General features: G+C 41.1%; 1 protein-coding gene across 3 annotated transcripts; it reads left to right on the forward strand.

Moving 5' to 3' along the window:
- The first annotated feature begins 10,394 nt into the window (after positions 1–10,394).
- LOC117832273 (disabled homolog 1-like) lies at positions 10,395–26,754 on the forward strand. Of its 3 annotated transcripts, none has more exons than XM_034711333.1 (11): positions 10,395–10,505; positions 10,622–10,750; positions 14,521–14,651; positions 19,435–19,533; positions 20,147–20,278; positions 21,838–21,924; positions 22,004–22,051; positions 22,150–22,212; positions 22,775–22,865; positions 25,934–26,384; positions 26,426–26,754. In XM_034711333.1, the coding sequence occupies exons 2-10, from the start codon at positions 10,666–10,668 to the stop codon at positions 26,335–26,337; spliced, it is 1,140 nt and encodes a 379-aa protein (XP_034567224.1). In that variant the 5' UTR covers positions 10,395–10,505; positions 10,622–10,665; the 3' UTR covers positions 26,338–26,384; positions 26,426–26,754. The 3 variants fall into 3 exon arrangements, with proteins under 3 accessions (XP_034567224.1, XP_034567242.1, XP_034567233.1); XM_034711351.1 differs by having other exon boundaries at positions 26,451–26,754; XM_034711342.1 differs by having other exon boundaries at positions 10,492–10,540.
- Positions 26,755–27,597: the final 843 nt, after the last annotated feature.

The raw sequence follows: 27,597 nt of genomic DNA on the forward strand, positions 1-27,597 counted from the left end.
GATGAACATTTATTTTCTATATATATTCTTGTTGAAATTCTTGTTCTGTACACCTTCTTGTTTCCATGAATTTCCCCATTGTGGGACGAATAAAGGAGTATCTTATCTTATCTTACCTTCCCTTGTGTTTTCTTTTGGATTCACTTTCTTGGACTTTTATAGGAAGTTTTAGTTGAACTGCTGTGACACTATACTTGACATACAATTATTAAAAGAAGTAATGTTCTGTATGATATTTTGGTACAGCCATCTGCAGATCTGAAGTTTGTGACAAAGAGAGTCAGGGATTTGAAAGAGAAGGACCGCACTCCGCTCTTTCCTGGATGTGAGCCACTCACTGCACTCTGCCGGGTGAGGGAAAGTCAAGGGGGTCGGTCTGGAGTCACAACCGCAGCTGAGACTCATCAGAGGTTTATGAGAGAGTTTACTTTCACTATGAAGCAAAGTCAGCTTTACGTAAGCTAACATTGTGTTAGCTAGTAAGTAAGCTACATCATCTAGTTAGTTTATCCAAGCTAACATAGTAGCTGCTTTCCTCAAGCTTTAATCTGTCCCTCTGGTACCTCTGTTGTAACGTTACATGAGTTACAGCTCAATAAAATCTCTATTTCTCTCACACTGGTGTTTAGAATACACTCATTTCAGCCTCTGAATGAAACGCTTAATTTTTGCTGCTGCTGCTTCCAGCTCTCCAAAAACCCTAATCTCTGATTGGCTAGCCCCCCCGGAGGCCTGTCACAGTACGTTTAACAGGTGTCCCAGTGTTTTACACTGTTTAAGCATGAAAGAGTTTTTAAAAGGTAATATTAACACTGTGGAGACTTCTACAAAACATTTGTTGCGTATATTTGGAAAGCTCTGCTAATGGTAATAAGTCAAATTTACACCGGTGTGGTAATATAACAACAATCGGGAGGCATGTTAATTTTGTGTGTGCATCTTTACAGATTGCCACATTCAACATGGCGGCGACGTTGACGTACGAATCAGCCACTTAATGCAGTGTCTATATATATACGTCTATCATCCCTCTTTTAGGATTTTCCTTTTGTACTAAAACTAGCTAACAGTGCATGCAACTCTCAGCCACCTCCAGTGATATCTAATGAGGGACTGCATGCTAATGTTAGCTGTTATCTGACTGCTGCTAACAGGCTAATCAATATGTTGCATTATATTAAAATATGACCAGATTCCCCTCCAGATATTTACTGATGATAATCTCCTTAATCCCAGATCAACCTGCTTTAATCCCTGATTAGATTATATTACATTTTGCACCACTCACTGTTGTTAATGTTAATGACATAAAACCATAGACTGTAAAAAATATGGACGTAGGATCCGTGACGTCACCCATCTGTTTCTGAAGAGCTGTTTTGAGACCAATCGGCTGCGGCAGCCATATTGCTTCTGTCGAGCCAGTGTGACGTAAAGAGGCGGGCTTTGAGCCTCCTAGCCAACAGCTGCAGTGTTCCCACAGGCAGCTGTGCCTCTCATTGGAAGTCTGGTAATCTCAATATCTTCGAAATTGCCTAATTAGAAAAAAATTCACCCCCCTCACAGTGAGACGACGTCGAGAAATAAGCTATTCAGACTACACTCATCTTTTGTACCAGGCTGTAAACATGTTTATTAATGCTGCAAAGATCGTCTTTTCCCCATTCATGTGTTTGTGACTTCCGGTACTTCCGGAGCCAGCCTCAAGCGGATCCTCCATGAACTGCAGCTTTTAACACTTCCGCATTGACTCATATTTTTAGACCGGAGGTTGCCGCTTGCATAAAACATGATTGTTCTGCAAACAGAAGCAAAAACTGAAACATTTACTGTCATGTGGTTTAATTACACCCCTGAGATTTCCACCAAATCAAATAGAGATGATGAGGTCAGAGTATTTACAGTCACAGCTCAACAGCACACACCTCTAAGGGCTCCTCAAAGACTTCAGGGATCTGATGTTGCAATCTGAGTTATTTTTCCCTCAAACTCCCAATTCCAGTTTAGCAGGAAGGTTGTAATCCCAGAGAAGTCGTTACATCAGAAACAACTTTTATTGTGTCAGATTCTTGTTAAATGGACAAAAAGATTTTATTACTGAAAATAAAACCAGATCCACACCTATTAAAATACTGATTCAGTGTTTCAGACGTTTATGCAACAGCTAATCACCAGCTGTGTTCTTTAATCCCTCTTTAATGCATCTAATCTCACAATGAGCTGTAAAGGAATAACTGCAACATAAATCTAGAACTTAAATGCTTTAATTTTCACTCTGAACCTTGAAAATTGCTGCGGGACAATCCCAAATATGTACCTGGAGTAATAATAATTCAACAACATGTGTTCTGCATTAACAGAATTCTAATTTGTCAATGACTTTCCAAAGAAACGACGTATACATCCCTCAGGTTATTCAACCGCCAAACCAAACAGACCAACAATGTCTCTTGGCTCAGTTTTTTTAAATGTGGGAACCCAGAAATCATTCTCAGCTCACTCCCTCCTCATCTTCTGCCAACACCATGAGTATCTCACTGATGACAAATATTGACTCTCCCTCCACTTTGCAAAAATGAAGCTGTTTATTTTGCTTATCCCGTTCCTGTCAGCCCCTCATCGAGTTAATGACTGAAGAACGATTCTGCCAAAACCTCCCCTAATCCCTAAACTTGAACGCCTGTGACCCGAGCACGACTACATGACTGAACTCTCGGATTAAGAGGATAAAACTTCCTGCTGCTCTCTTGTCTTTATGTCCAGCGGTTTCTTCCTGAAGTAATTCATACGGTGTGTTTGACATTCCACAGGCAGGACGAGAAGTGACGCAGTTCACGGTAAAGATTTGAAGCCCTGTAATCCCTGTCTGCTCTCTGGCATCCATAAGAACCCTCTAGGGACCAGAACTCTGACTTGGTCAACCTCTGTGGGACACAATGTAGACTCTGTGTGTGTGTGTGTGTGTGTGTGTGTGTGTGTGTGTGTGTGTGTGTGTGTGTGTGTGTGTGTTTTAGAGAGTAATCTCCTCTCTCAGTAAACCAGGTGATTTGATCTTGAGAGGTCAAACAAAAGATATAATATACTGTATCTCAATCGGTGGTGAAAGCAGTATTGAATCACGGTGTTAAAGGACTGTCACTTTGGGGCTCCGTTGGCTGGTGGTTTAAGCATGCGCCCCATATGACATCAAGAGGATCAGACCCTACCTGACAGAACACGCAACACAGCTCCTGGTTCAAGCTCTTGTAATGTCACGCATTGACTACTGCAACTCTCTACTGGCAGGCCTCCCTGCATTCACAGTTAAACCTCTGCAGATGATCCAGAACGCAGCAGCAGCATGTCTGGTCTTCAACCAGCCTAAGACAGCTCATGTCACTCCCCTGCTCATTTCGCTACACTGGCTTCCAGTTGCAGCTCGCATCAGATACAAAACTCTAATCATGACTTACAAAGCAGGAACCAAAACCGCTCCAGTTTACCTGGAACCCCTCATCCAGGTCTACTGCCCTTCTCGCCCGCTACGCTCAGCCTCTGAAAAGCGCCTTGTACTTCCAGCACACAAGGCCTCAAAATCAAAATCACTAGCTGGACTCTTCTCTTCTGTTGCCCCTAAATGGTGGAATGAATTGGCCAACTCCATTCGATCTGCAGAGTCCCTCTCTACTTTCAAAAGACAGCTAAAGACCCAGCTCTTTAGGAAGCACTATGCACTTAGCTAGACTGTTCTCCACTGTTGTCCCCAGTGGCAGATCATGTCTTCCAGCTACAGTTGACTCACACTGTCCTGCTCTACTCTGGGAATCTGTGTTCAGGTCTGGAGTGACCCAGCACTTGGTACTTTGGTCATTATTGTGGTGAGGTTAATTGTTGATGATGATAATGGAAGGTCTTAAATGGTTTGGTTGCTTCATTGAAGATGTTCCTTACTCACTTTTGTGCATTGCCTTTACACTGCTTGGCAGTACCTGCAGCCAAATGGACTTGAAGCACTTTGTTACTCTTACTGATCTTGTTTCCTCTTGTCTGATTTTATGATTTTTATTGCAGTTCTCACGGCATGCTGAAAGGCACAGATTGTGCAAAATAAATGCCCGTAAGAAAAGGAACGCCTTGTATCCGTGTCTTGACTGGAGGGAGTTACAACCATGAAGTGTGTGGTCTCTAAATGTGTGAAGGTTTGAAGAATCCTGTGATGTGTGCCGGCCATAAATCTACTATCTTCACACAGATGTGAACACAGTATCCTTTATATATTTATAGTTATATAGCCTATTTATATATTTGAAGTTGTGTGGTTATGCAGTCCGGTCAGAGCCTGGATCACATGACAATCAGACAGTCCCTTAAGCGCCTTGAATTTGAGAACAGTAAAAATTGCGCAATAAAAATTCCTAATGCTGTTATGGTGAGCTGCTGACGAAGTCTCAAAGTGTTGTCCCATCCCAGTTCTGCAGTTTGAGTCCTCAGCCTCCTGCCCTCAGTCACTTTACAGCTGACATCAGTTAAGTCAAGAAGAGCTCAGGGCTCAGGGAGGACATTGAGATTGGGCCTTTGAAAGAGTTGCCCTCTGAGTAAACCAGGAAGACAAACTTCTAGCTCAGCCCCCTTCTTCAAACGTAAGCACAAGATGCCAAGTTGAATGACGCCACTGCACTCTAAAGCTCCTGAGAGGAACGTACTGTTTGTCACTTTTGGCGCGCCCTGTGGACAAAGTGGGACCTCTTATCTTTTTGCTGATTTTCAATGGAGCTACTTTTTCGACCATCATATTTTGACTATTCTCAGTCATGTTTAAAGAATGTCTAACATTTTTAACCTTAAATCAGAGAGCATCATGATTCATTTGTTGCTGCACAACTATACGCCGGTTTGTTTTAATGACCTTATGAAGCCTTGAAGACGTGCTACCTCCTAAACAGTTCCCGAAACAAAGCAGCCGATATGTTGGAGGTGATAATTAACAGCCCTTCACCCACGGGCTGTTTCCCACAAGAACTTGAAGACTTATCAGAAAAATCCAGACTGGATCCGTCAGACCGCAGATACTTCAGACCAATCTCAGAACATTCATTGCAGCATTTCTTGAGAAGACAGTTTCTATGCATGACTTCCGAGAATGAAAAACAAAACAACACTTAATAAAAAGTGCAGTCTGCTTTGAGACAGAAACACTGACTCACACTGATATTGGCGTTTGCTCTATCCTGGTGCGGCTTGATTTAAGTGCAGTGAGGACGAAACTCATGCAGCAAGGAGCTGTTTATCTGTTCCTGTTTGAGGAGCGGGAAGTTTTGTTCCTATTGGTCATCATGCTTCTCCTATTTCTTCTTTCACTTTTGGAGTCCCTCAGGAGTCAGTACTTGGACCATTTTTTGATCTATAGCTGCGTCAGCCCTACGCAGCAGTGGCTGACGCGTACATGAGCTCTTGATACCCATGCGTCCGTGTGGAAAGTCGGGTTGCTTGTTTCCGGCTCCGCTACGTTTTCTGCTTGGTTTTTCCATGGCCAAATTCAACCAGATCCGTGTCCGGTCTGTCTCTGATCACGGCACGGGATCTGATAGGTTTCTATTCTAGTCAATGTGTTAACTTCCACTGGATCCGCTCCGTTGCGTTCCGGCTGCGTCTCTGATCCGGCAGGTCAGAGTCCTCAGGATCAGATACACGAGACTTCTATTTTTGCCGGATGCCGGAGCACGACGCATCATCTCAACAGAGCAGATGGAGCGGGACAGGAAGTCAGGTTTCACCAAAACAAAATGAAAACATCCGGTTAATTTTCAGAATAAAACACTCTGTGTTATCACCAGATCGTATTTCACTTAACTACAACAACAAACCAAAGTCATGATGAGCGGAGCCAGGCCTGGAGTCAACAGGTCAGAGGTTTTCAGAGGACCAGAAAGACAACATGGATGAGGAGAGGAGGAGGAGGAGAGGAGAATCCTTGATTCAGTGATTACTGCAGGAAACCTCGGTCACATGACTCCAGCTGTCCGGCGGTCCTGCTCCTCGCTGCGTTTTGAAAGCGCAACCAGTGGATGTTGACGGACAAGAGAGCACGGAGCCGGACTGCAGCGGACCGGAGACGGACCTGTCACGTATAGTCCATCTGGAACGCAACGGAGCGGATCCAGTGGAAGTTAACACATTGACTAGAATAGAAACTGTGGCATCACGAGGGGACACGTCGTGGACGAGTGCTATATAATCCTGGATTGTCAGCAACTAGACAAAAAGGCCACCACTGGGCACACTACAACTCCCAGCATGCAACATTACCTGGTCAGCTGCAGGTGCTTAAGACCCTTGATTGAGGCAGGACAAAGGAGCTGGAAGTCAGATAGAGAGGGAGGAGCACACGGCTGGTGTACAGGGAAGTGATTGACAGGAACCCTTTTGAAAAGAAAGACTTTAAGTTGAACTTGATTTGACTTTTTTGATTATTTTTAAAGGAACTGTTTTCTCCTCCGGGATGTTTTGAGTTGACATTGAGACCTTCCTTTTTTTATGAAAATAACATGAGTTACCCTTTTTGAGTTACCCCCCCCCCCCCCCCCCCCCTTCTGTTGAACCTCGGTCTTGGATTGTTTTTGGGTTATTTTACACTTTCCCACCTCTTACCTGCCTTTAGAAACCTCTCATGATGTTACAAATCCGGTGCTGCGACGGATCGGAGACGGACCGGACAAGGATCTGGTGGAATTTGGCCGAGCTGATACATGTTGCTGTTTATCGTACAGTGATGAACGCATGGAAGATTGAAAAAGGAGATGAAAAGCACAGCTAATAGACTGCAATTCCTGAAGTGCTGTAAATGCAGGAACTACGATGCACAAACAACCCCAAGCCAAACAAGTCAATCCTCTCAGATTATAAACAAGGACAATGAAATGTCTTCTCTCCTGTCCGCTTCAAATAAAGACATGTTGATGACAGAAACCTGAAGAGAAACTTCATTACACTCTACTCATGAAGAGCTTGCGAGGACATAAATCCACAGGACCGTCATGCCGTTTAACATTTTTGGGATTTGAATCTTCTTCATCCACTCGAGAGGTCGCAGAGTTTCCACAACTCACATAAGAACATGTAATCCTTCAGTTTGAGCATGAATATGAAAACCCTTAAAACTGGGGTTAGGAGGTTTCATGCACACGCAGCTGACTCAGTCCTCCATCATCATTGGATGTCAGACATGGGAAACACTTGACCGCCCTGAGACTCTCAGATCGGCATGTTGGAGAGCTGCTGATGCTTTTGATTTCGGTGCTTAGCATTTATTGTGGAGATGCACTTTAGTGGGGCTCAAATGAAAAGGCCGACTGAGCTCTGCGTGTATTACATGAGTGTATTAGTCATTGGAGTAACACCTGAAAACTCTGTGTGTTAATAAAAGTTCAGCTGTGTATGACACAGCGTAACGTTTCTCCCACACTTTCAAAACGGAAACTTGAAGCTCACTCAGATCTGTAATAATAATAATAATCTGCATGTTCATGTTTGTTTGTGTTTACATGGATTGATGAGTAAAGCTGATGAAATGAGTTATTCCATGTCCTCAGGTCACTAAAGTCTCTACTGTTCTGCAGCCTGACCTCAAGGTTTACTTTGTATATTATTCTAACTTTTAAATAATCCTCTCGTTTAAGAGGAGATTTGGAGGAAAGCCTTCACTCCTCTGAAATGAAACTCTTCCTGATTCTGCATCCGCCTTTCTCCCTGAGAAAATCTTTCTACATGGAGCGAGTTCACTCTTTCAAAACATCGTGCCATCAGCGACCTGCTCCATAAATATTTATTGGAGAAAGTGCACCGCTCCTATTTTGCTTCCTGTCGAGCCGAAGCCACGCCCCAGATCCCGACCACCCGCCAGCGACGCTTTCAAGGATCACTGAGTAGATTATATACGTCAAGTTTAGTGTACTCCTTACACAGAGAATGACTCAGCCTGTGAAAGCAGGGCACGATGAGTTCTGGGGCTCTGACAGGAGATTTGTCAAAGCTACGCACGATGATGTCTTAGTGATGTCATCAGGAGGATCTCAGCACCAGCTTGAGACACATTTTTTACAGACAGCCTAAAGCACTGACTAAAAGAAGATGACATTTAGATGGCAGAGAGGTGGGGGACTTATGTTCTGGCTGTATTAAAGGAAGTCTGGGACTTTTTGGAGCTTAATCCAGAACAGGGACTCGACATGAAGATATCTTGTTGATCTTTAAAGACCTCAAGGATCAGTCTGTTGGTCTGCTGTGCTTCAGACTGGAATATCTCATCAGCTATTTGATATTTTGCTGGAGTAACTGGTGCAAATATTCATGTTGGAGATTCCCTGAGTCACCACTGTCACCAACATTCACGGTTGTGAGAAGTAGGGGTGCTGCACCATCTTTTCTGGATGCTTAATAAGCGAGCTGCAACCTCCGGTTTTAAAACATGAAGCCAATGCAGAAGTGTTAAAAACTGCAGTTCATCAAGCGTCCACTAGAGGCCGGTTGCAGAAACACCAGAAACCACATACACACCCATTCAAAGAAGATGATCTTTACAGCAGAAATAAACATGTTTACAGCCTGGTTCAGTTCAATCTGAATAGCTCATCAGCACACACTAAACAGGGGGTGAACTTTTTATAACTTGTTATTTTTGAAGATATCAAAATTACAAGTTTTGCCCGCCTCTCTACCTCACACTAGCTCTACAGAAGTTAGGTTGAGTTCAGCATTTCCAATAAGTAATGAGTCTCCTTAAGTCTCTCAACACTGTATTTAATTCTCTTGGTTCTTTTGTTTTACAGTGTCCATACAAAACACACGATTGTCTCATGTATGTTATGTTATGTTATATATATATATATGTTACATTGCTAGTTGTACCTAAAATCTCTAAAAGTAGTATGGGAGGTAGAACCCTCAGTTACCAGGCCCCTCTCCTTTGAAATCATCTACCAGTCAGGGTCTGGGAGGCAGACACCCTCTCTACTTTTAAGAGTAGGTTTCAAACTTTCCTTTTTGATTAAGCTTATAGTTAGAGCTGGATCAGGCTTGGACCAGCTCTTAGTTATGCTGCTATAGGCTTAGACTGACACACTGGGATCCTGTCTTTCCCTCTCTCTCCTCTCTCTGCCTGTCTCTCACTTTAACTCTTCCTGTCCCATTAAAGTTACTAACCATAGACCTTTCTGGAGTCCCTGAGCTCCCTTGTCTCGTAGGTTCCTCTGAGCTGCCGTAGACGTCCTCCTGCTGCAGACGTTCTGGACTCCAGCTGATACGGACGTACTGGACTCCAGCGGCAACAGCTTCTACTACTCGTCTCTTTACTATCACCTCTCTCTCTTACTCCCCTCTATCCTGTCCCAACTCAGTCGAGGCATGATGGCTGTCTAACATGAGTCTGGTCCTGCTGGAGGTTTCTGCCTGTTAAAGGAAGTTTTTCCTCACCACTGTAACTAGCTAAATACTGTGATGTGCAATGCTCATGATGGATTAAGGTGGGGTCAGACTGAGTCTTATCCTGTCTTGGTGTTGGGTCTCTGTTCATAATTTGACATAGAGTGGTCTAGACCTGCTCTGTTTGTAAAAGCGTCTTGAGATAACGTTTGTTGTATATACAAATAAAGATTGATTGATTGATTGATTGATTGATTGATTGATTGATTGATTGATTGATTGATTGATTGATTGATTGATTGATTGATTGATTGATTGATTGATGTATGAAGCACTTAATTGGCTTCAGTTTGTTTTTTAAAGTGTTCATATTAACTGTCCGCCCTATCTAAAAGAGTTTCTGGTTCAAGACATACGCAGCAGCATTTCTTCATGTCTCCAGAATCCATAAAGAAAATTGGTCGCAGGTCATTCAAATACAAATCCCCATCCGATTGGAATAATCGACCCCTTTCTCTTGAATCCATCACCTCCATCCACTGCTTTAAATCAAATCTGTTTTATCATTGAAAAACAAGCTGTTCCTGTTTTTGATGTATGTTAATGTGTATGTTAAGGATCCTTTAAAAGATTCAATGAATGCATGAAGAAGAGCAGAAGTGAAATCAGCTCATCATGATGGGTGCAGTTATTTTTAGAGCGGGGCGTTCTTTCTATCTCTAATACGGTCATAAACTTTTACACAGAAATCAGGATGAATCATTTCTGTTCTTAATTTTCTGGTTTCTTGAATCCATCCTTCCTTGAGGTGTTCAAACAGACTTTTCTTTGGCGGCTTAGTTTGACTGTTATTTTAAGAAGTAACCATCCACAGCCTGTCCTTCAGGGAGTCACATGACCTCTCCCTCGTCCCCTGGGAGGGACAGCACCATATGCTGACAATCATTTCTTTAAAGTCTCTTCAGTTTTTTTTTTTTACAAGGTTCTCATGTCTTCAGGCCTCAGAGGATGTTAATATATCACCAGTCAGTCGATGGCCTGACCTTTGACTCCCTGAAGTTTTGACCATGAGCTGCTGCAGGGTCAGAGTGGAGACAAACTCCCAGCAGGTGAGGTGATTGAAGATTCTCTCTTCTGAATCAAGGTTTTCTTTCCTTTCACAGTTTATACAGCTGAGGATTATTTTGTTCTCTACATGAAGCTGATGTCGTATGTTCTTTTGCAGCAGACTCGAGTCCCCTGGCTGTGAGCCTCCAAACAGAGCCGGTCATGATGCAGACGGAGCAGACAGCTGGGAGCTGTCCTGCCCCAGGCCAAGCTGCTGTCAGGACCTGGGTCCCCTCCAGCACACGAGGTACGCTGCTGTTGTTTAATATCAGGAACATCTTCAACAAATTTAGCTCACTGTTGTACGTTTGGTTAGAGTCATAAATCATGTCATTTAAAAACTCCAGATGCTGCTGAGCGCACAGATTCTTAAGTTTTATACAGAAGCAAAGAGGCAGCTGATGTTCAGGCAGTCACAGCAGAGTTGTTAGAAAAACACCCAAACTATTCTGCCTTATAATAAGTCTGTTATTCTTAATTTCTGAATATTCATTTTGACTTTTTGAAGCTGATGTCCCACAACTTTAACTCAACAGAAAACAACAGTAAGAGGTAAAATGATACAAGACTAAAACAAGAGAGGAAAGTGATATGAAATACTTTCCAATACTAAAAATAAAACTATGACCATAAAATCTGTAAAATGAAATAAATACCAGAAAAATGAATAAATCATTGCAATTAAATCAATAAAATGAAATCAGATAAATCAGAAAAAATAAATGAATCATTACATTAAAATCTAAAAAATTAAAAGAAATACCAGAAAATTAAAATAAATCATTGCAATTAAATAAATAAAATTAAATCAGACAAATACCAGAAAAATAAGATAACATAAAATATCAGAAATTTTAAAAAAAATAATGCTGAAACAATGGTTATAATGCAGTCCAGGGCTAAAAATCAATCACTCCAAATTAAAAGTCAGATTAAAAAGGTCTTTAGTTTAATTTAAAACACCCAGATAGCTCCATGTTTTAATATCAAGAGGCAGATAGTTCAGAGTTTAGAGGCATAAAAACAGAAAGCTCTCTTTGTGTCGTTTTTTTCAGAGACTTTTTGTGCAAACCAGTAAGAAGGGAGTTATGATAAATCAATACAGCTGGTGATAAAAGCATGGATTAAATGTCAGCATCTTTCTGAGTAACAAAAGGTCTGACTTCCTGTTTCTGAGATGATAAAATGAAGTACTTACAACCTTGTTAAAATGAGCATTACATTTTAAATCTTAATCTAAAACCACTCCACAGTTTACTGCCATTCACCATCAAATCACCTCTTCAGATAACATGAATAAGACCTGATCATTGTTTAGTGTATTTAATTCCACTCTTAGTTTTCCTTCAATGTCACAACTCTGAGATTAAATTAAACTTTTTGGACTTTGTTGTATAGTTTATAAAAGTAGGTCGGTACTCAGTGTATCTGAGTGTTTACTCCTGCTGGATGTGTTCAGTACGTCCAGCGGTCTGATGTGTTACAGTAACTTTGTTCACATGATGGGAAACAGGAGCAAACACAGGTAACTCTGTTTGTATCGCTCCTCCTGAACACACTGAGCAGACGTGTCTCTGGATGGAGTCCAGCTGCTCCTGCTGCGTGGGGAACACCCTGCTGATGTCATGTGTTGAGATCTACACTTCAAATCATTAAACACATCTCTGACTAAGTGAACCTAAAGTGTATAAATATCTATTAGCTCTGATTCAGAGTTTAAACTTCCACCACAGCTGGTTTGTCAATAAAGCCGTTTCCTCTGAATGAATGTAAATCTTTCACAGTCTGTTGTAATCACCTCTCAGGCGTGTTAACCATTTACAGACACGAGCTCTGATGCTTTTATGAGAACATGATCACTGTGGGTGAGAATATATTTCTAATCTGTTCCTTTAAAAGCAGCAGAGGTCATCCTTTAATGATGAAACACTGCAGCGATGGCTGCAGAGCTTGTTAAAGTCAGGAATTCACTTTATCTACTTGACTCACTTTTATTGAGGCATGCCACACCTCTCAAGGAATCACATCCTAAATGCTCCAGAGGAAGAGATGAAGACGAGCGAGCACAAACCTTACATTACCCGGATACTAACTTCAAATACGAACACAAAAAACATTGATTTATATGATTTATGTTTACAGATTTTAAAAACAGTCCCAGTGATTCCTCGTCAGTCAGCGTTCCATGGTGATGGATTCTTCTCTGCCTGTTTCGGTGGATTGAACATGAACCTGTCCTCATTCAGCTCTCCTTCTTCTCTGAGCTCTGTGGTTCACACACCTTTACAAATAAACTAATGTCACAACTTTGAACCCTGCTGCTATCATCACCACCGCTCATGGTTTAACTTTCTTTGGAGAGACGGGTAACCTAAAGTTTCTCTCACCTGCTCCTTCATCATATTGATGGACAGGATCCAACCTCCCCTTACAATCTATGGTGTCAACAAGCAGAAGCTAAATGTGTCTGAACCCTGAGGTTTTGACCAATCAGAATCAAGCATCTTAAACAGCCAGAAGATCAGGAAGAGAGCCGGGTGATAAATATCAACTGCCACTCTACATCCCACCTCTCTTCGCCTGGTCATCTTGATCGTTTCAAACAAGGTCCATTGACTCCTTCACTGAAAGTTCCTGGAGTTTGTAGTGAGCTTTAGAGATCAGCGTTTTGTTTTTTTGCACCATATGCTTAGAATTCTTTGCAAATGAACACTTAGTGTTTTCAAATCCTTGATAAAGACTCACAGCAGCTCAGTTTGTACCTGTTTCAGCTGATTGTTTTGTTTCTTGTTGCTGTTTTTTCCTTGTTTAAATAAAAGTAATAAAAATGTTAATAGGTAGAAATTGATCCAAAAAGCACAAGTGGAGTTAAAGCTGTTGTCATAGGATCACTATAAACAAGACAATGAGGTATGGAATATTTGGTGTCTTCATCACTGACTAGGTTTTTTAAAATGTGCATGCTTGAGGAGTAAACCTAAACAGTCTGCAGCCATGTGCAGTATTATCTGCCGTTATGAGAGGAAAGGACTGAGAGTAAGGAACTAGGAGAGAGAGAAACATGCGTTTGCAGGCTGCAGGCTGCCCGCTTGAAGACTACAGCCTCTGTGCATGGGGCGATTTAACCAGGGCACATCTTTATTGATACCTCAGACTCTCTCCAAACAGAGCAGGTCTAGACCGTACTCTATGTTCTATTATTAACAAAGACTCAACATCAAGACAGGATAAGATCCAGTCCCATCTTACAGACAGGACTCAGTCTGATCTCCTCTTAATCCACCATGAGCAGAGCACTTTGCAGCATTTAGCAAGTTACAGTGGCAAGGACAAACTTCCTTTAACAGGCAGAAACCTCCAGCAGGACCAGACTCATGTTAGACACACATCTGCTGAGACCGTGTTGGAGAGAGGGATAGAGGGAGATGAAGAGAGAGAGAGAGATGTTATTGTTACTGTAATTGAACAAGAGGAAATGGAACTGAGAACCTCGGGCTCAGGTCACTGACCGACTGTGGGTTTGTAATTGTGTATTTGTGCTGAACATTAAACTAAACAGTGACTAAAAGCCAGTAAAGTGTTTCACAACTGTTTAAGAGGCGACCTTTGTTACAACAACACGCTCTGACATTACCACCATCACTACACCGTGTTTTCATTCCAGGAAATGAGATGAAACATTGACCAAGGATCAGTCAAACACTTGCTCAGCAGTTTGCTGACACACACATATACACACACACACACAAACATACACAAACTGACTTATGATGATGATCCATGTACAACAAACACACAAATATATCCTCATAGATACACAAAAACAGACGCACACTGAGTTGTTACAGTAAAAGACAAATCAAATCATTTAAAAACACAAACATTCGTGTACTTTAATTAAATTACAACAAACAAAAGTGAGACGCACAAACACACACACAGACATTCTCACCCTTCCTCTCTCATAGAGTCCTTCTCCTGGTTTGACCCTGTATCTCCTCTCCTCATGTTTCCCAGGACCACCAAGTGATGCCGTCTCCCGCTTCCATGGAGAGGGGGTGCGTTACAAAGCCAAACTCATCGGCGTTGACCCCGTACCAGACGCTCAGGGAGAGAAGATGTGCTGGGACTCGATGATGAAACTGAAGGTATGCTGCGTCCTCAGAGAGTCTTTAATTCACTCAAGTTTATTAACCATAAATGGTCGCTTTATCAGGAAGATAATCAAAGATAAATATATCATGTCATTACATCATATCACGTCAGTGTTATATAAGCAGGCTCTAAGCTTACAGGGACATCTGATCAATTGCATCTGAGCAATTCACCCTTAGTAGGTTTATTTGGTATTGATGATCCCAATCCAACTAAAATACAGCGCCTGAATAAAACCTTCACTTCTCTTTGGAAGGTTTTATCTTATCTTCACTAGCAAGGACCACGCCACACAAGGATATAAGTTGAACATTTAATGAATTAGTTGTGCGTGGTGTGCCCAGCAGAAGGAGACTCAGGATGGGGGTTCCGTCTCAGCGTTATCCTGCCGGAGCTGATCTTGACCCAGGTTGTACCTGGAAGTAGACAGGGCATAGAAGGAGCGAGCACGAGTTGAGTAGGAGAGGACAAGGAAATAGGTTAAGTGCAGTAGAGTAAGGTGAGGGAGGGTGGGTTGAAGAATCACGGACAAGCAGTTGGAGTAGGCTGGCTACTTTAAGAAGGCTTGTCAGGTGATTGAGGGTGTGGTTTAGGCGTGGTCCTGCTCCCGAATCTAAGTTAACACCTTAACTTCATTTGTTTTTGTAAAAGTTGGCTGAATTTCATTTTAACACTTAACATTTTTAAACGAGCCTTTGGTAATGAAACTGGCACAAAATGTGTGACCTGGATTCCCAAAGTTCATAACAGATTTAACTTTAATCAGACATTGTCCAGTCTTTCCTTAAAGCTCCTGTGAGGAGTTTTTAATAATAATAATAGGGGTGACGTTGGCCCAGCGGTTTAAGCATAGTTGCATGTTAGACTCCTGGCCTCGACCAATTGCGTCATGTCTTCCCCCCTCTACCTATTCCCCACATTTCCAGTCTCTCTTCAGATGTCCAAACCATTAAAGGAAATTCCCCAAAATATATGATAACTTAAAATACACAATAATAATAATAATAATAATAAAAATGTAATAATAATTATTATTATATTATAACAAAAATATTATGATAATAATAATAATTATTGTTGTTGTTATATAATAAAAAATCATCTTATTATTATTATATCAAAAATGATTGTTATAATAATAATTATTATTTTTTATGTTGTTTTTATATGATAATTTTTAATTTTGATATTATATAAGTTTTACTATTGTTATTATTATTATTATTATTATTAATATTATTATTGTTGTTGTTGTTGTTGTTGTTGTTTTTGTTGTTGTTGTTGTTGTTGTTGTTGTTGCTGTTGTTGTTGTTGTTGTTGTTGTTGCTGTTGTTGTTGTTGTTGTTGTTGTTGCTGTTATAATACTACTTATAATAACTACCATTATTATTATTATTATTATTTTTAAGGACTCAGCGCTTTTCTAGGCAAGGCAAGGCAAGGCAGCTTTATATGTATAGCGCATTTCAGACACGAGGGCAACTCAATGTGCTTTACATTGAAACATTAAAAGCATTGGAGACATTCAGACAGGCATAAAATAACACAATTAAAATGACAAATATGATAAAACAGAAAAGAAAAGGAAAATTAGAAATATATATTAAAAATTACATTAAAATTTTAATTTAAAGTGGGTTAAAATAATCTAAGATAGGAAGGTAGTGTTAAATAAAAAGGTCTTAGTCTTTGATTTAAAAGAGGTGAGAGTTGGAGCAGACCTGCAGCTTTCAGGGAGTGTGTTCCAGATATGTGGTGCATAATGACTAAACGCTGCTTCTTTTCTAGATACTCAATGGTGCTTTACATGAAGTGCAAAACATATTAAAGTTTAAGGTAAAGAAGGAGAGATCAGAGAGGTGCAGGGAGTGGAGGTTATGTGGTTATGTGGGGCAGCGTGGGGCAGCATGGCGAAGGCTCTGTCCCCCCCGAGGTGCGGTGCTTGGACTTGGCTATGGGGGACAGGAGGTCGGCATCTGAGGATCTGATGCGGTGAGATGAGGAGTGGATTCAGTGCTGTATGGGGAGCCAGTGGAGGTGCTGAGGGATGGGTAACAGGGCAGCTTTATAGTTAGTTATGAAATAAAGTAAAACTATGACTGCTGTCCCGATACGACCTATAGAAGCATAAAATGTCATCAGTAGTCCTTTTCATGCAGCCAGTTCAAAGCCTTATATTTATGTCCCTGTAACATCTCGACTTCTTTATGAATTTCTCAAAGACCTGATGGTGGGATCGAGTTATCACACAGAGGAGTAACAGAGGCGTTACAGAGGTGTGATCTAATTACTGTGAGGTGCCAAAGCAGGCAGGCCAGGACTGCTGTGTGTGTGTGTGTGTGTGTGTGTGTGTGTGTGTGTGTGTGTGTGTGTGTGTGTGTGTGTGTGTGTGTGTGTGTGTGTGAAGCAGATCATTTCTGTATCATCATTTTAAAGCTTCTAACATATCTTCTGGATAAATGTAGGAGGAAATGTGTCACAGCGCCCTGCAGACAGCCTTTGTTTGAACTTAATTCTATAAAGATCGATACTGTTGATCAACAGAGAGATATAGGCACTGCTTTGTCCACAGGGGGGCGCCAAATTTGACAACAACTGAAACTTCCTCACAGGAGCTTTAACACAACATAGTTTACTGCCATGCTAGCAGCTCTGTGGGGATTCACTTGGTACTCTGCGCTAAATGCTAATGTCAGCATGCTAAAATGCCTGCAATGGCAATGCTAACAAAGTTATGCTAGTTTACTGTTTACAGCGCTCACCATTTCAGTAAAGTGTGAGCATGCTAACATTAGCTTATTAGTAATAATAAGCAACGGTTCATTTTAGTTTTGCAGGCAGACGTATTAAAGCATTGGCTAATAGAAATGTTGGGCTGATGATGCTCCTAGAAGATTGATATGACTTTTTGAGTTCATTCAATTTGTCTCTATAAAATGCTGTTCTCTCATAACACCTCTGTACCTTACCATGCTTGTATAGGTTAGCATTAAAACTGTTATGTCCAGATGTGTGTTGCTGACAGAGATGCACTTTAGGCACTTTATCTAAATGGACCAATAACTACCAAAGGCTGATGCAAGCATGTATTTTATGTATTTGTAAATAGAGATATATATAAATTACATTATAAGACTGTTTCTGTCGATCAATCAAACTAAACTTCTGTAATTATTGAAATAAAGTACTAAAACATCTCAAGGGAGTCTAAGGTATTAATATTCCAGGAAACATTCTCTGGGTGATGGGAAAAATCCCCCGATGGAAATTAGTCTCTGAAATATCTGACTTCCTGCCAACTTCTAATGTCAATATATTCAGCTCCTTTAATCTCTCAGGACTTTGAATAATCCGGTGGGATACTTCTCGTTTATCAACTTTTCTCTGAAAGACTTAAAAAACAAACAAACAAAAAAAAAACTGATGATTTACTGATAACCCCAACATGATCCACAGAGGCTGAAAAAACAGAGGAAACATGAGGGATCAGTGTCATCGATGGATAATTTTCCATAGTCAGACATGTGATTTACTCTTAAAGGAGCAGTGTGTAGAAGTTAGCAGCATTTAGCAGAACAGATTTGGTGGCAATTGGATATAATATTTACAAGTAAAGAGAAGAAGAGAGAGCGGTTGTTGAAGGAGAAGAAGAGAGAGCGGTTGTTGAAGGAGAAGAAGAGAGAGTGGTTGTTGAAGGAGAAGAAGAGAGAGTGGTTGTTGTCAAAGGAGAAGGAGAGAGAGTGGTTGTTATCGAAGGTGAAAAAGAGAGAGCAGTTGTTGTTGTTAAGGAGAAGAAGAGAGAGCGGTTGTTGTTGAAGTAGAAGAAGAGAGAGCGGTTGTTGTCGAAGGTGATGAAGAGAGAGCAGTTGTTAAGGAGAAGAAGAGAGAGCGGTTGTTGTTGAAGGAGAAGAAGAGAGAGCGTGTGTTGTTCAAGTAGAAGAAGAGAGAGCGGTTGTTGTCGAAGGTGATGAAGAGAGAGCAGTTGTTAAGGAGAAGAAGAGAGAGCGGTTGTTGTTGAAAGAGAGGAAGAAGAGAGAGCGGTTGTTGTTGAAGGAGAAGAAGAGAGAGCGGTTGTTGTTGAAAGAGAAGAAGAGAGAGCGGTTGTTGAAAGAGAAGAAGAGAGAGCGGTTGTTGTTGAAGGAGAAGAAGAGAGAGCGGTTGTTGTAGAAGAAGAAGAAGAGAGAGAGCGGTTGTTGTAGAAGAAGAAGAAGAGAGAGAGTTGTTGTTGTAGAAGAAGAAGAAGAGAGAGAGCGGTTGTTGTAGAAGAAGAAGAAGAGAGAGAGCGGTTGTTGTTGAAGGAGAAGAAGAGAGAGCGGTTGTTGTTGAAGGAGAAGAAGAGAGAGCGGTTGTTGTAGAAGAAGAAGAAGAGAGAGAGCGTTTGTTGTAGAAGAAGAAGAAGAGAGAGAGCGGTTGTTGTTGAAGGAGAAGAAGAGAGAGCGGTTGTTGTTGAAGGAGAAGAAGAGAGAGAGGTAATTGTTGAAAGAGAAGAGAGAGCGGTTGTTGTTGAAGGAGAAGAAGAGAGAGCTGTTGTTATTGAAGGAGAAGAAGAGAGAGAGAGACGTTGCTCTTGTTTTCTGCAAAATAATTTAAAGGAGTATTTTATGGTAACAGAAATTTGAAAATGTGGGAGCACGGATGTTTTATTGTGTAAAATTCCTTCAAAGTTTGGATATCTCCTCTCTGAATTATCATTAGCTGTATCATAAACTCAGCTCCTATGACTGTCTTCCTCTTGTAACCCTTCATCTTCTTCTTCTCTCCCTCCCTCTGTGTCAGGGCTTCGAGGCAGCAGGAAGAAAACAGGGGAAACACAAGCAGAGGGTTTGGTTGAAAGTTTCCTTGAGCGGGTTGAAGATCGTGGATGAAAGGACCGGGGTGAGTTACACCGACTGATTCCCCCTAATGAAGCTCTTGCGCCCCCTTCAGGTTGATGTTTAAACTTCCTGCTTGGACACACATTTTTCCATTTATATCATCTTTTTCCAAATGTGGACACAGAATTCCTTCAGGAGTCAGTCATAGACCTGTCCCTTCAGTGAGAGGTCAAAATCTGATCTTTCTCTTCAGTGAGGCTCGTCATGTGACATATACATTTCCTCTTCTAATTATAGGATCCTAAAGAATTGAAAATGCTTTGAATGGAATGAGGAAGTAGCGAAAGTTTTGCTGTAAAATTGATACTGTAATTTATTTCAAAGTTAGTCAAAAGTTTTGGTTCCTCTTCAGCTCCCGTTGGCACAAAACTTTCTTTGTTGATTTCTGAACTTGAAAACTGAGGCTGAGGAGATCATCCAGCTCTTAACACCTCGAGAAACACAAACGATTTGTGACAGGACATTACATAAAATAACTCAAACTTCACTGCTACTTATCTTTGTTTTCAGTTTTCACATTAGCAGCTGGTTTTATTAACGTATGGTGCTGTAGTTGGTAGGATGACACTATCATGACCAGGAGCTCAAATCCTGCCTGTTTCCTTTACTTTCAGGCGGTTATTCATGACCATGACAGGACCAGGATCAGCTCTTTGACCAAAGATGAATCTGACCCCAGAGCTCTGGCCTACGTCTACCAACACCAAGACACCTTCAGCCTCTTCTACATCAAGACGGCCAACCCGGTAAAACGGCACAGATGATACATTGAAAAATTAGAAGTTCTTTAGGCTAGCACATCGATAAATAAATAAATCTTTGTTTGTCTAGCGTCAAATCACAACAAACATTATCTCAAGACACTTTAACAAACTTTAACAAAGAGCAAGTCTAGACCGTACTCTGTGTCCTATTATTAACAAAGACCCAACATCAAGACCGGATCAGATCCAGTCCCATCTTCCAGACAGGACTCAGTCTGATCTCATCTTGAGGAGTAAACCTGAACAATATGCAGCCATGTGCAGTATTATCTGTGTTTATTATATGCCGATGTTGAGGGGATTGCTCACTTGAAGACTACAGCCTCTGTACATGGGGCGATTTAACCTCGGCACTCCTTATTAATACATTTTTAAAAAGGCTTTTTTGCAGAAAGAGGCAGAAATCAAACACTGTAAATCAATCAATCTTTATTTATATAGCGCCAAATCCAAACAAACGTTATCTGAAGTCTCTTCCCAAACAGAGCAGGTCTAGACCGTACTCTATGTCCTATTATTAACAAAGACCCAACATCAAGACCGGATAAGATCCAGTCCCATCTTACAGACAGGACTCAGTCTGATCTCATCTTAATCCACCATGAGCAGAGCACTTTGCAGCATTTAGCAAGTTACAGTGGCAAGGACAAAGTTCCTTTAACAGGCAGAAACCTCCAGCAGGACCAGACTCATGTTAGACACACATCTGCTGAGACCGTGTTGGAGAGAGGGATAGAGGGAGATGAAGAGAAAAATGGTAGTAGTAGCTGTTGCCGCTGGTGTCCAGTATATCAGTATCAGCTGGAGTCTGGAACGTCCACAGCTGGAGGACATCTACGGTAACTCAGAGGAACCTACGAGACAAGGGAGCTGAGGGACTCCAGAAAGGTCTATGAGCATGAGGACACATGCAATGGTTCTGTGGGGACATGGTAATATAGAGCTAGTTGAGGCTCAAATGGCAAAATACTGTCCTTCAACAACATTGAAACATGATGACAGCTTACATTGCCTTCATTAAATTGTTTAACTTATGGCCGTGTCCTTATTGTGCTGGCAGCGCCCATTACCTCAATTTCAGAGCACATCTCACCAGCATTCATTCCTTCATTCAACTGTTGAGAAAAAGTTGACACTTCGCTTCCCTAAGTTATGACTGTTAGGTCTATTTTTGCTCTCTAAGCTTAATATTTGCTTTTATTCAATTTGATTTTAAAGAGAAACTGTAAAAACTAATGATAGAAATCGTGTCAGAGCATCAGCAGCAGCTCCAAACTTGGAAATTGTACCTCGAAAAAACAAGTGTGATAGCTTTCCTCCTCCATACTGACCTCCACCATTGTTGTTGACACATTTTTGGTATCAGAAGTCCCGCCCCTTCTTGATTCTGATTGGTCGGTGATCAGGAAGTGACATTGATGAGTGCGGCAGTGTTCAAAAAGTCTTACTGTTTTCAACTGAGAGCGCTGAGACAGACACTGGATGACCCTGTAGTGACTGTGTTCACTACAGTATGTGGTTTTGTTATCTGTGTTCATCAGGCAGATCCGGTCCTGACTGACATCAGGGAGGTTTGTCAGGGTGTGATCCAAGAGACCCCACAGGAACCTTCAGAGCCGCCAACACAAGTCAGAGACAGTCTTCATCAGTGTTTATTGGTGTGTTTGTGAGCGTTTGATTCTGTTTAACCTTTGTTTGATATTCCAGACCAACACTTTGCTGATTCTAAACGACAGCTCAGCTGCACCTGCTCAGGTAAATGATGGAGCAGAAAACTTGAGTACTTTCAGTTCTCCAGATGATGGAGATCACGTGTTAAAGTATGTTATATATTTATATATCATCATTTTCAGATGCCAGCTACAGAGGATATGTTCAGTCCACAGCAGGAGTCTTCAGCAGCTCAATCCAACGAGGTAAAATAAGAAGAAAACAAACACAACATGAAAGATGTGATTGTTTTTATGCACCACCGCACAGAAATATCAGTTTCTCAGCATTTATACAAATGATGGTGTGTCCAGACTTACCATTGAACTTGCATCAACTATGGACTCATTCAACCGAAAGAAATCATGTTGAGATGTACAGGATATCTCTATTCTACAGGTATAAGAAGGCAGCATTAGTTCATACTGTTTAAAGAGACAGCAGCATTGAAAGGACACTTGCCATAGAGCTTTATGTGTGTATACGTGAGCGAGTTAGCTGCTAACCTGCTTAACTAGAGGATAATGTGAACAAATAAAAGAGTCTCAGCACTTTTTCTTCTGTTGAAAGGTTTTTTGATAGTTCTAACCATTCACATTTTTTGATTTGCTTTCATGTGCTCCTCCACTCTCCATAATGAGAGTACTCTTTCTGAAGTTCAGCTAAAAGTCTCTCTGCCATCTCACTGATATGAAGCTCATGAAAACTGAAATGTATTCTCTTGTTGTAAAATAAAGATTGGGTGTTTTTCTGTTTCTTCGTCTGAAGGCGTCTTCCAGTAACGAGCTGATGGCGGTATTTTCCATCCCAATGCAGGATCCTCTGGTTCCACCTGAAACCTCTTGTGTCATTGAGCCAGGTGAGTTACAACCAAGCGGCAAACTCCGGTCTCAAACGATGAGGCCAATGCGGAAGTGATATAAACTGCAATACATCGAAAATCCTCTTGAGGCTGGCTGCAGAAACACCGGAAACCACATAGATATGAATGGGAAAAAGACGATCTTTGCAGCATTGATAAACATGTTTACAGCCTGGTTCAAAAAACGGCTTGGCCCTACAACGCTAATCTCTCTAATGGCACACACTGTACGGTGGGTGAATTTTTTTCTAACGTGACGGTTCAGAAGATATTAAGATTATGAGTTTTGCCCAAATAAGGACATGACTGACGTGACTCCCGGTCGGGAACACACAGCCATTGGCTAAGAGACTCACACTACGTCACACTCTGCCTAGTTGAGTTCCGCATTACCAATATGGCTGCCGCCGTCGATTTGCTTCAAAACAGCTCTCAGGAACAGATGGGTGACGTCACGGATACTACGTCCATATTTTATACAGTCTATGGTTACAACCATAGGCTGTATAATAAAAATGGACAGCGTTGCTCCGCCTCTTCCCGTTGTACGGTTCTGAAGCCAAAAAATCCCTCTCCTGGGCGCCGCCATTGTGCAGCCAGAGCCTGTGAAGCCACTGTAATAAGCTCCGCCCTACAGCGTGACGTCACAAGACGCTGTGTGTCCTTTGAAGTTTTGTTCTACAGCGGCTGTGAATCAAAGGAAACAGGAAGTAAAACCCTGTTTTTTAAACTCTAATAACCAACGAAGAAGAAACTTTTAAGAAAAAAGAGTCCTTGGACACAAAACAGTCAAATACTAACTACATATCACCACAGCATACGGATGGGAGAAACATTCGTACGACGTGTATTTATTTTTTAAAGTTTGACTGCTCCCCCATTCAAATGAATGGGGGAGACGGATTTTTTGACCTATACTGCAGCCAGCCACCAGGGGGCAGACACACTGCTGAAAGCCTCACCACCAGGGCCGTATCCGGCACGCTTGGTTACAACCATAGGCTCTATAATAAATGGACGTAGTCTCCGTGACGTCAGCAGTCTGTTTCTGAAGCGCTGTTTTGAAGCCGATCGTCCGTGGGTACCATATTGGAAATGCTAAACTCAACCTAATTTCTGTCTAGCTAGTGTGAGGTAAAGAGGCGGACCTTTAGCCTCCTCGCTAACAGCTACAGTGTTCCCGCCTGTCAATCAAGTCAGCTGTGCCTCTAATTATGCAAAACTCTTAATCTTAATATCTTCTTAACTGCTGAGTTATGAAAAAATTCACCCCCGTACAGAGAAATGAACTATTTCAGACTAAACTCATTTTTTGAACCAGGCTGTAAACATGTGGTTTCACGTACGTCCGGCACAAACCTCAAGTTGACACTCGGGGAACTGCAGGGGTATTAACACTACCGCATTGGCTTAATTTCTCCCAGCCAGAGGTTGTTGCTTGGTTACAAGAGGAGAGCAGGATCAGTCAGGGGATGTTTATGTGCTGCACTAACCTTTACATGTAGTTTGAGATCGTGTCAGGATATCTAGGATGAGAGTTTTGCATAGAATTTGTTCTCACTGTGCGTTTTTGTTTGCTCATCCAAAGAAGGATCCACACAGAGATAAATGTGTTTTTACGAAACTGAAATTAAGATATCAAAACACAACACTGCTCTGTCATAATGGAGCCAGTACAAAACAAAAATCACATCCTTATTTATTTATTTATTTATTTACAGTATGTAACCTCAGTCTGCAGCAGAGTGAAGATGAGAACCTAATATGATGATAATAAAACATCCGACCTTTGACCTGTATGTGTCAGAGGCATCTGCGGTGTCCCTATAAATATACATACAACTTTCCCATGATGTCCCCGCTCAATTACATAATCCCCTCGGTGCAGCTGATAGAGTGTCGGTCAAGTTTGTGATATTCTGTACAGTAAGACACAGTGCCTCTAAACATGTTCCCACACTGAAAACTTTATGTAATCTGATCAAGATTTTTAACACTACAGCAAGTCCACCAGAGAGTAAAGTTCAATGAAATTAAAGAGGTTCTCAAGTTATTCAGATTTATTGTCCCTGACAGGCCTGTAGTGGGTTTTCCATGTAACATGTTTAAGTTTGTAATTTTCTTCCACACATTAAAAAAATGTTTGACTCCTCCACACAGAAGGAAATTATATTCAACTTTTGTATTTATTTATTTATTTCTGATTATTATTATTATTATTATTATTATTATTTATTTATTTATTTATTTATTTATTATTATTATTATTATTATTATTATTATTATTATTATTATTATTATTTATTATTATTATTATTATTTTTAATTATTCTAATATTTTTAAAGTTATATTTTTGGGCTTTTTCGCCTTTAATGGATAGGACAGCAGAAGAGAGACAGGAAATGTGGGGAGTAGAGAGTGGGGGAAGCCACGACCTCAGCGACATGGGCCATGGCCTCTGCACACGGGGTGCACCCAGACCGCCAGGCCAACCCTGCCACATTTATTTTTGAATATTAACCTGTTTAATTTTTTTGTACTTTCATTATTGTCATTTTCTTTTTGCTCTTCTCTAGTTATTTGTTTTCTATTTTAAATTCTTATTATTATTGTTGTTGTTATTTTTCATTAACATATTTATTCACCTATCTACTTATTTTTGTTTTTCTTTTACAAGAAAAAAAACCCACTTGCATTAATTGTTAAAATTAAAAATTGTTAAATTGATCCTCTGTATATAATGTTAAAAAAAAATCAAATAAACAGATCTTTGAAAAATATAATAATATGATGATGGCTGTGGGGAACTAATAGAAATTAATTAAAGTAAATATGTAGATAAAAATAGAATGTTAAAATAAATAAGCAAATACAAATAAAAAAACAAGTCCTTGTTTTCATGCACCTGTATCGCCTGCCTGGTGGCAGCAGTTCAAACAGATCCCGCCCCCCTCTGCTGCTCCTCTAAAGTTTTTAAATCCTTCAAGTTTTCCTCTGCCTCTCATTTCCTGAATACTCTAAAATAAACTTGGGTTTTAAAGTTTCTTCTTCTTCTTTCCCTCAGAGTCTCCAAAGCCCGTCCTCTCCACCTCTCAGATCCTCTCCATGTTCCCCACGCAGCCACCAGGGGGCTCTCCATACGCCTCTCCCCCATACTCTCCCAGCACCATGCCCTGGGGCCAGCAGGGGCCCATGGGGAACCAGTGGGCCGGACCAGCCATGGCACCCTGGCCCTCAATGCCCGGCAATATGGCAGCAGCATGGGGACCTGGAGCACCCCCTGCTGGTGGTCAGATCCCGGTTCAGGGCTTCCAGCCCGGAGCCATGGGAGGAGGGAACATACCGGTTTCTCCCACTGCTGTGAACGGGCACCCTGCTGTCTTTAACCCCATGTTTAGTCCTCCTGGAGCAACAGAACCACCACAGGCTCTGTCTCCACCCTTAGACCACAACTTCCTCCTGGGATGAGGTGGTTCAGACGGTAACGCTTCACCTCTGGATCATAGTCATATCATGTGTTCATGTGTTCTGGATCATAGTCATATCATGTGTTCATGTGTTCTGGATCATAGTCATATCATGTGTTCTGGATCATAGTCATATCATGTGTTCATGTGTTCTGGATCATAGTCATATCATGTGTTTTGATTTGATTGAAGAATTTGAGTCCAGTTGATGGATGAGTCTAAAGAGGATTTAGCTGCTATTCTGTAGTTTCTCACTTTTATGTTTCTACTTTTTTCCAGTTCAACACTGATCCAACAGTATCAAACTTAAGACAGCTAAACTGATGCTAAGCTAACAACATTAAAGCTAGTGTTATATGTGTAACTACAACCAACCAAATCAAAAGAAACAGTAAACAGCTGCTCATTGGGAACTAAATGTGTGTTATTTGCTTATTACCTGGTTGTGTTTAATGCTCAATTCTGATTGGTCGAGACCCCAACAGTAGGATAATTAATTAATTCTGACTAGCAAGAGCGACATGGTCACACGTGTCATATTAAAGCAATCGGTGTAATGAAATGCAGCACATTTAAATAGTTGATGATTCACCTCTTCCTGTTGACAATGTGGCAAAAACATCGGTAAACAACATGGAGGATATTTTTAGATATTACTCTCAATTTATTTGAACTCAAAAAACTTTAGATTTGTGGTTAAAGGCTGACTAGTTAGTGAAGAACAGAAGTCTAGAGGAGGAAACGGTGCAGAAACCAATGAGGGAAGTTCAAACACACAAAGAGCTGAGTGAGAGAGACGTTGACCAAATCGAAGATAACAGACAGGAAGTGACCACAAGCTGCAACACGGTATAGGCTTTTATAGAGATACAGGATTTATACAGGTGCTGCTGTTCTTTTCTGCATCTGTTAAAAATACCAATAGAGAAATACTAACGGTTCGACTTTACTGTGAAGGAAAATGTTAAATTTAATGTTAATTTGACCTGCGGGCCAATAAAACAGCACAGGACAAACAAAGTGACAAAGTGCTCAGGACAAAAAAAACAAGATAAAAACATCTCTCTCTCTCTTCATCTCCCTCTATCCCTCTCTCCAACACGGTCTCAGCAGATGTGTGTCTAACCTGAGTCTGGTCCTGCTGGAGGTTTCTGCCTGTTAAAGGAAGTTTGTCCTTGCCACTGTAACTTGCTAAATGCTGCAAAGTGCTCTGCTCATGGTGGATTAAGATGAGATCAGACTGAGTCCTGTCTGGAAGATG

The sequence above is a fragment of the Notolabrus celidotus genome, chromosome 2 (genome assembly GCF_009762535.1).
Source record: "Notolabrus celidotus isolate fNotCel1 chromosome 2, fNotCel1.pri, whole genome shotgun sequence".
Classification (NCBI taxonomy): domain Eukaryota; kingdom Metazoa; phylum Chordata; class Actinopteri; order Labriformes; family Labridae; genus Notolabrus; species Notolabrus celidotus.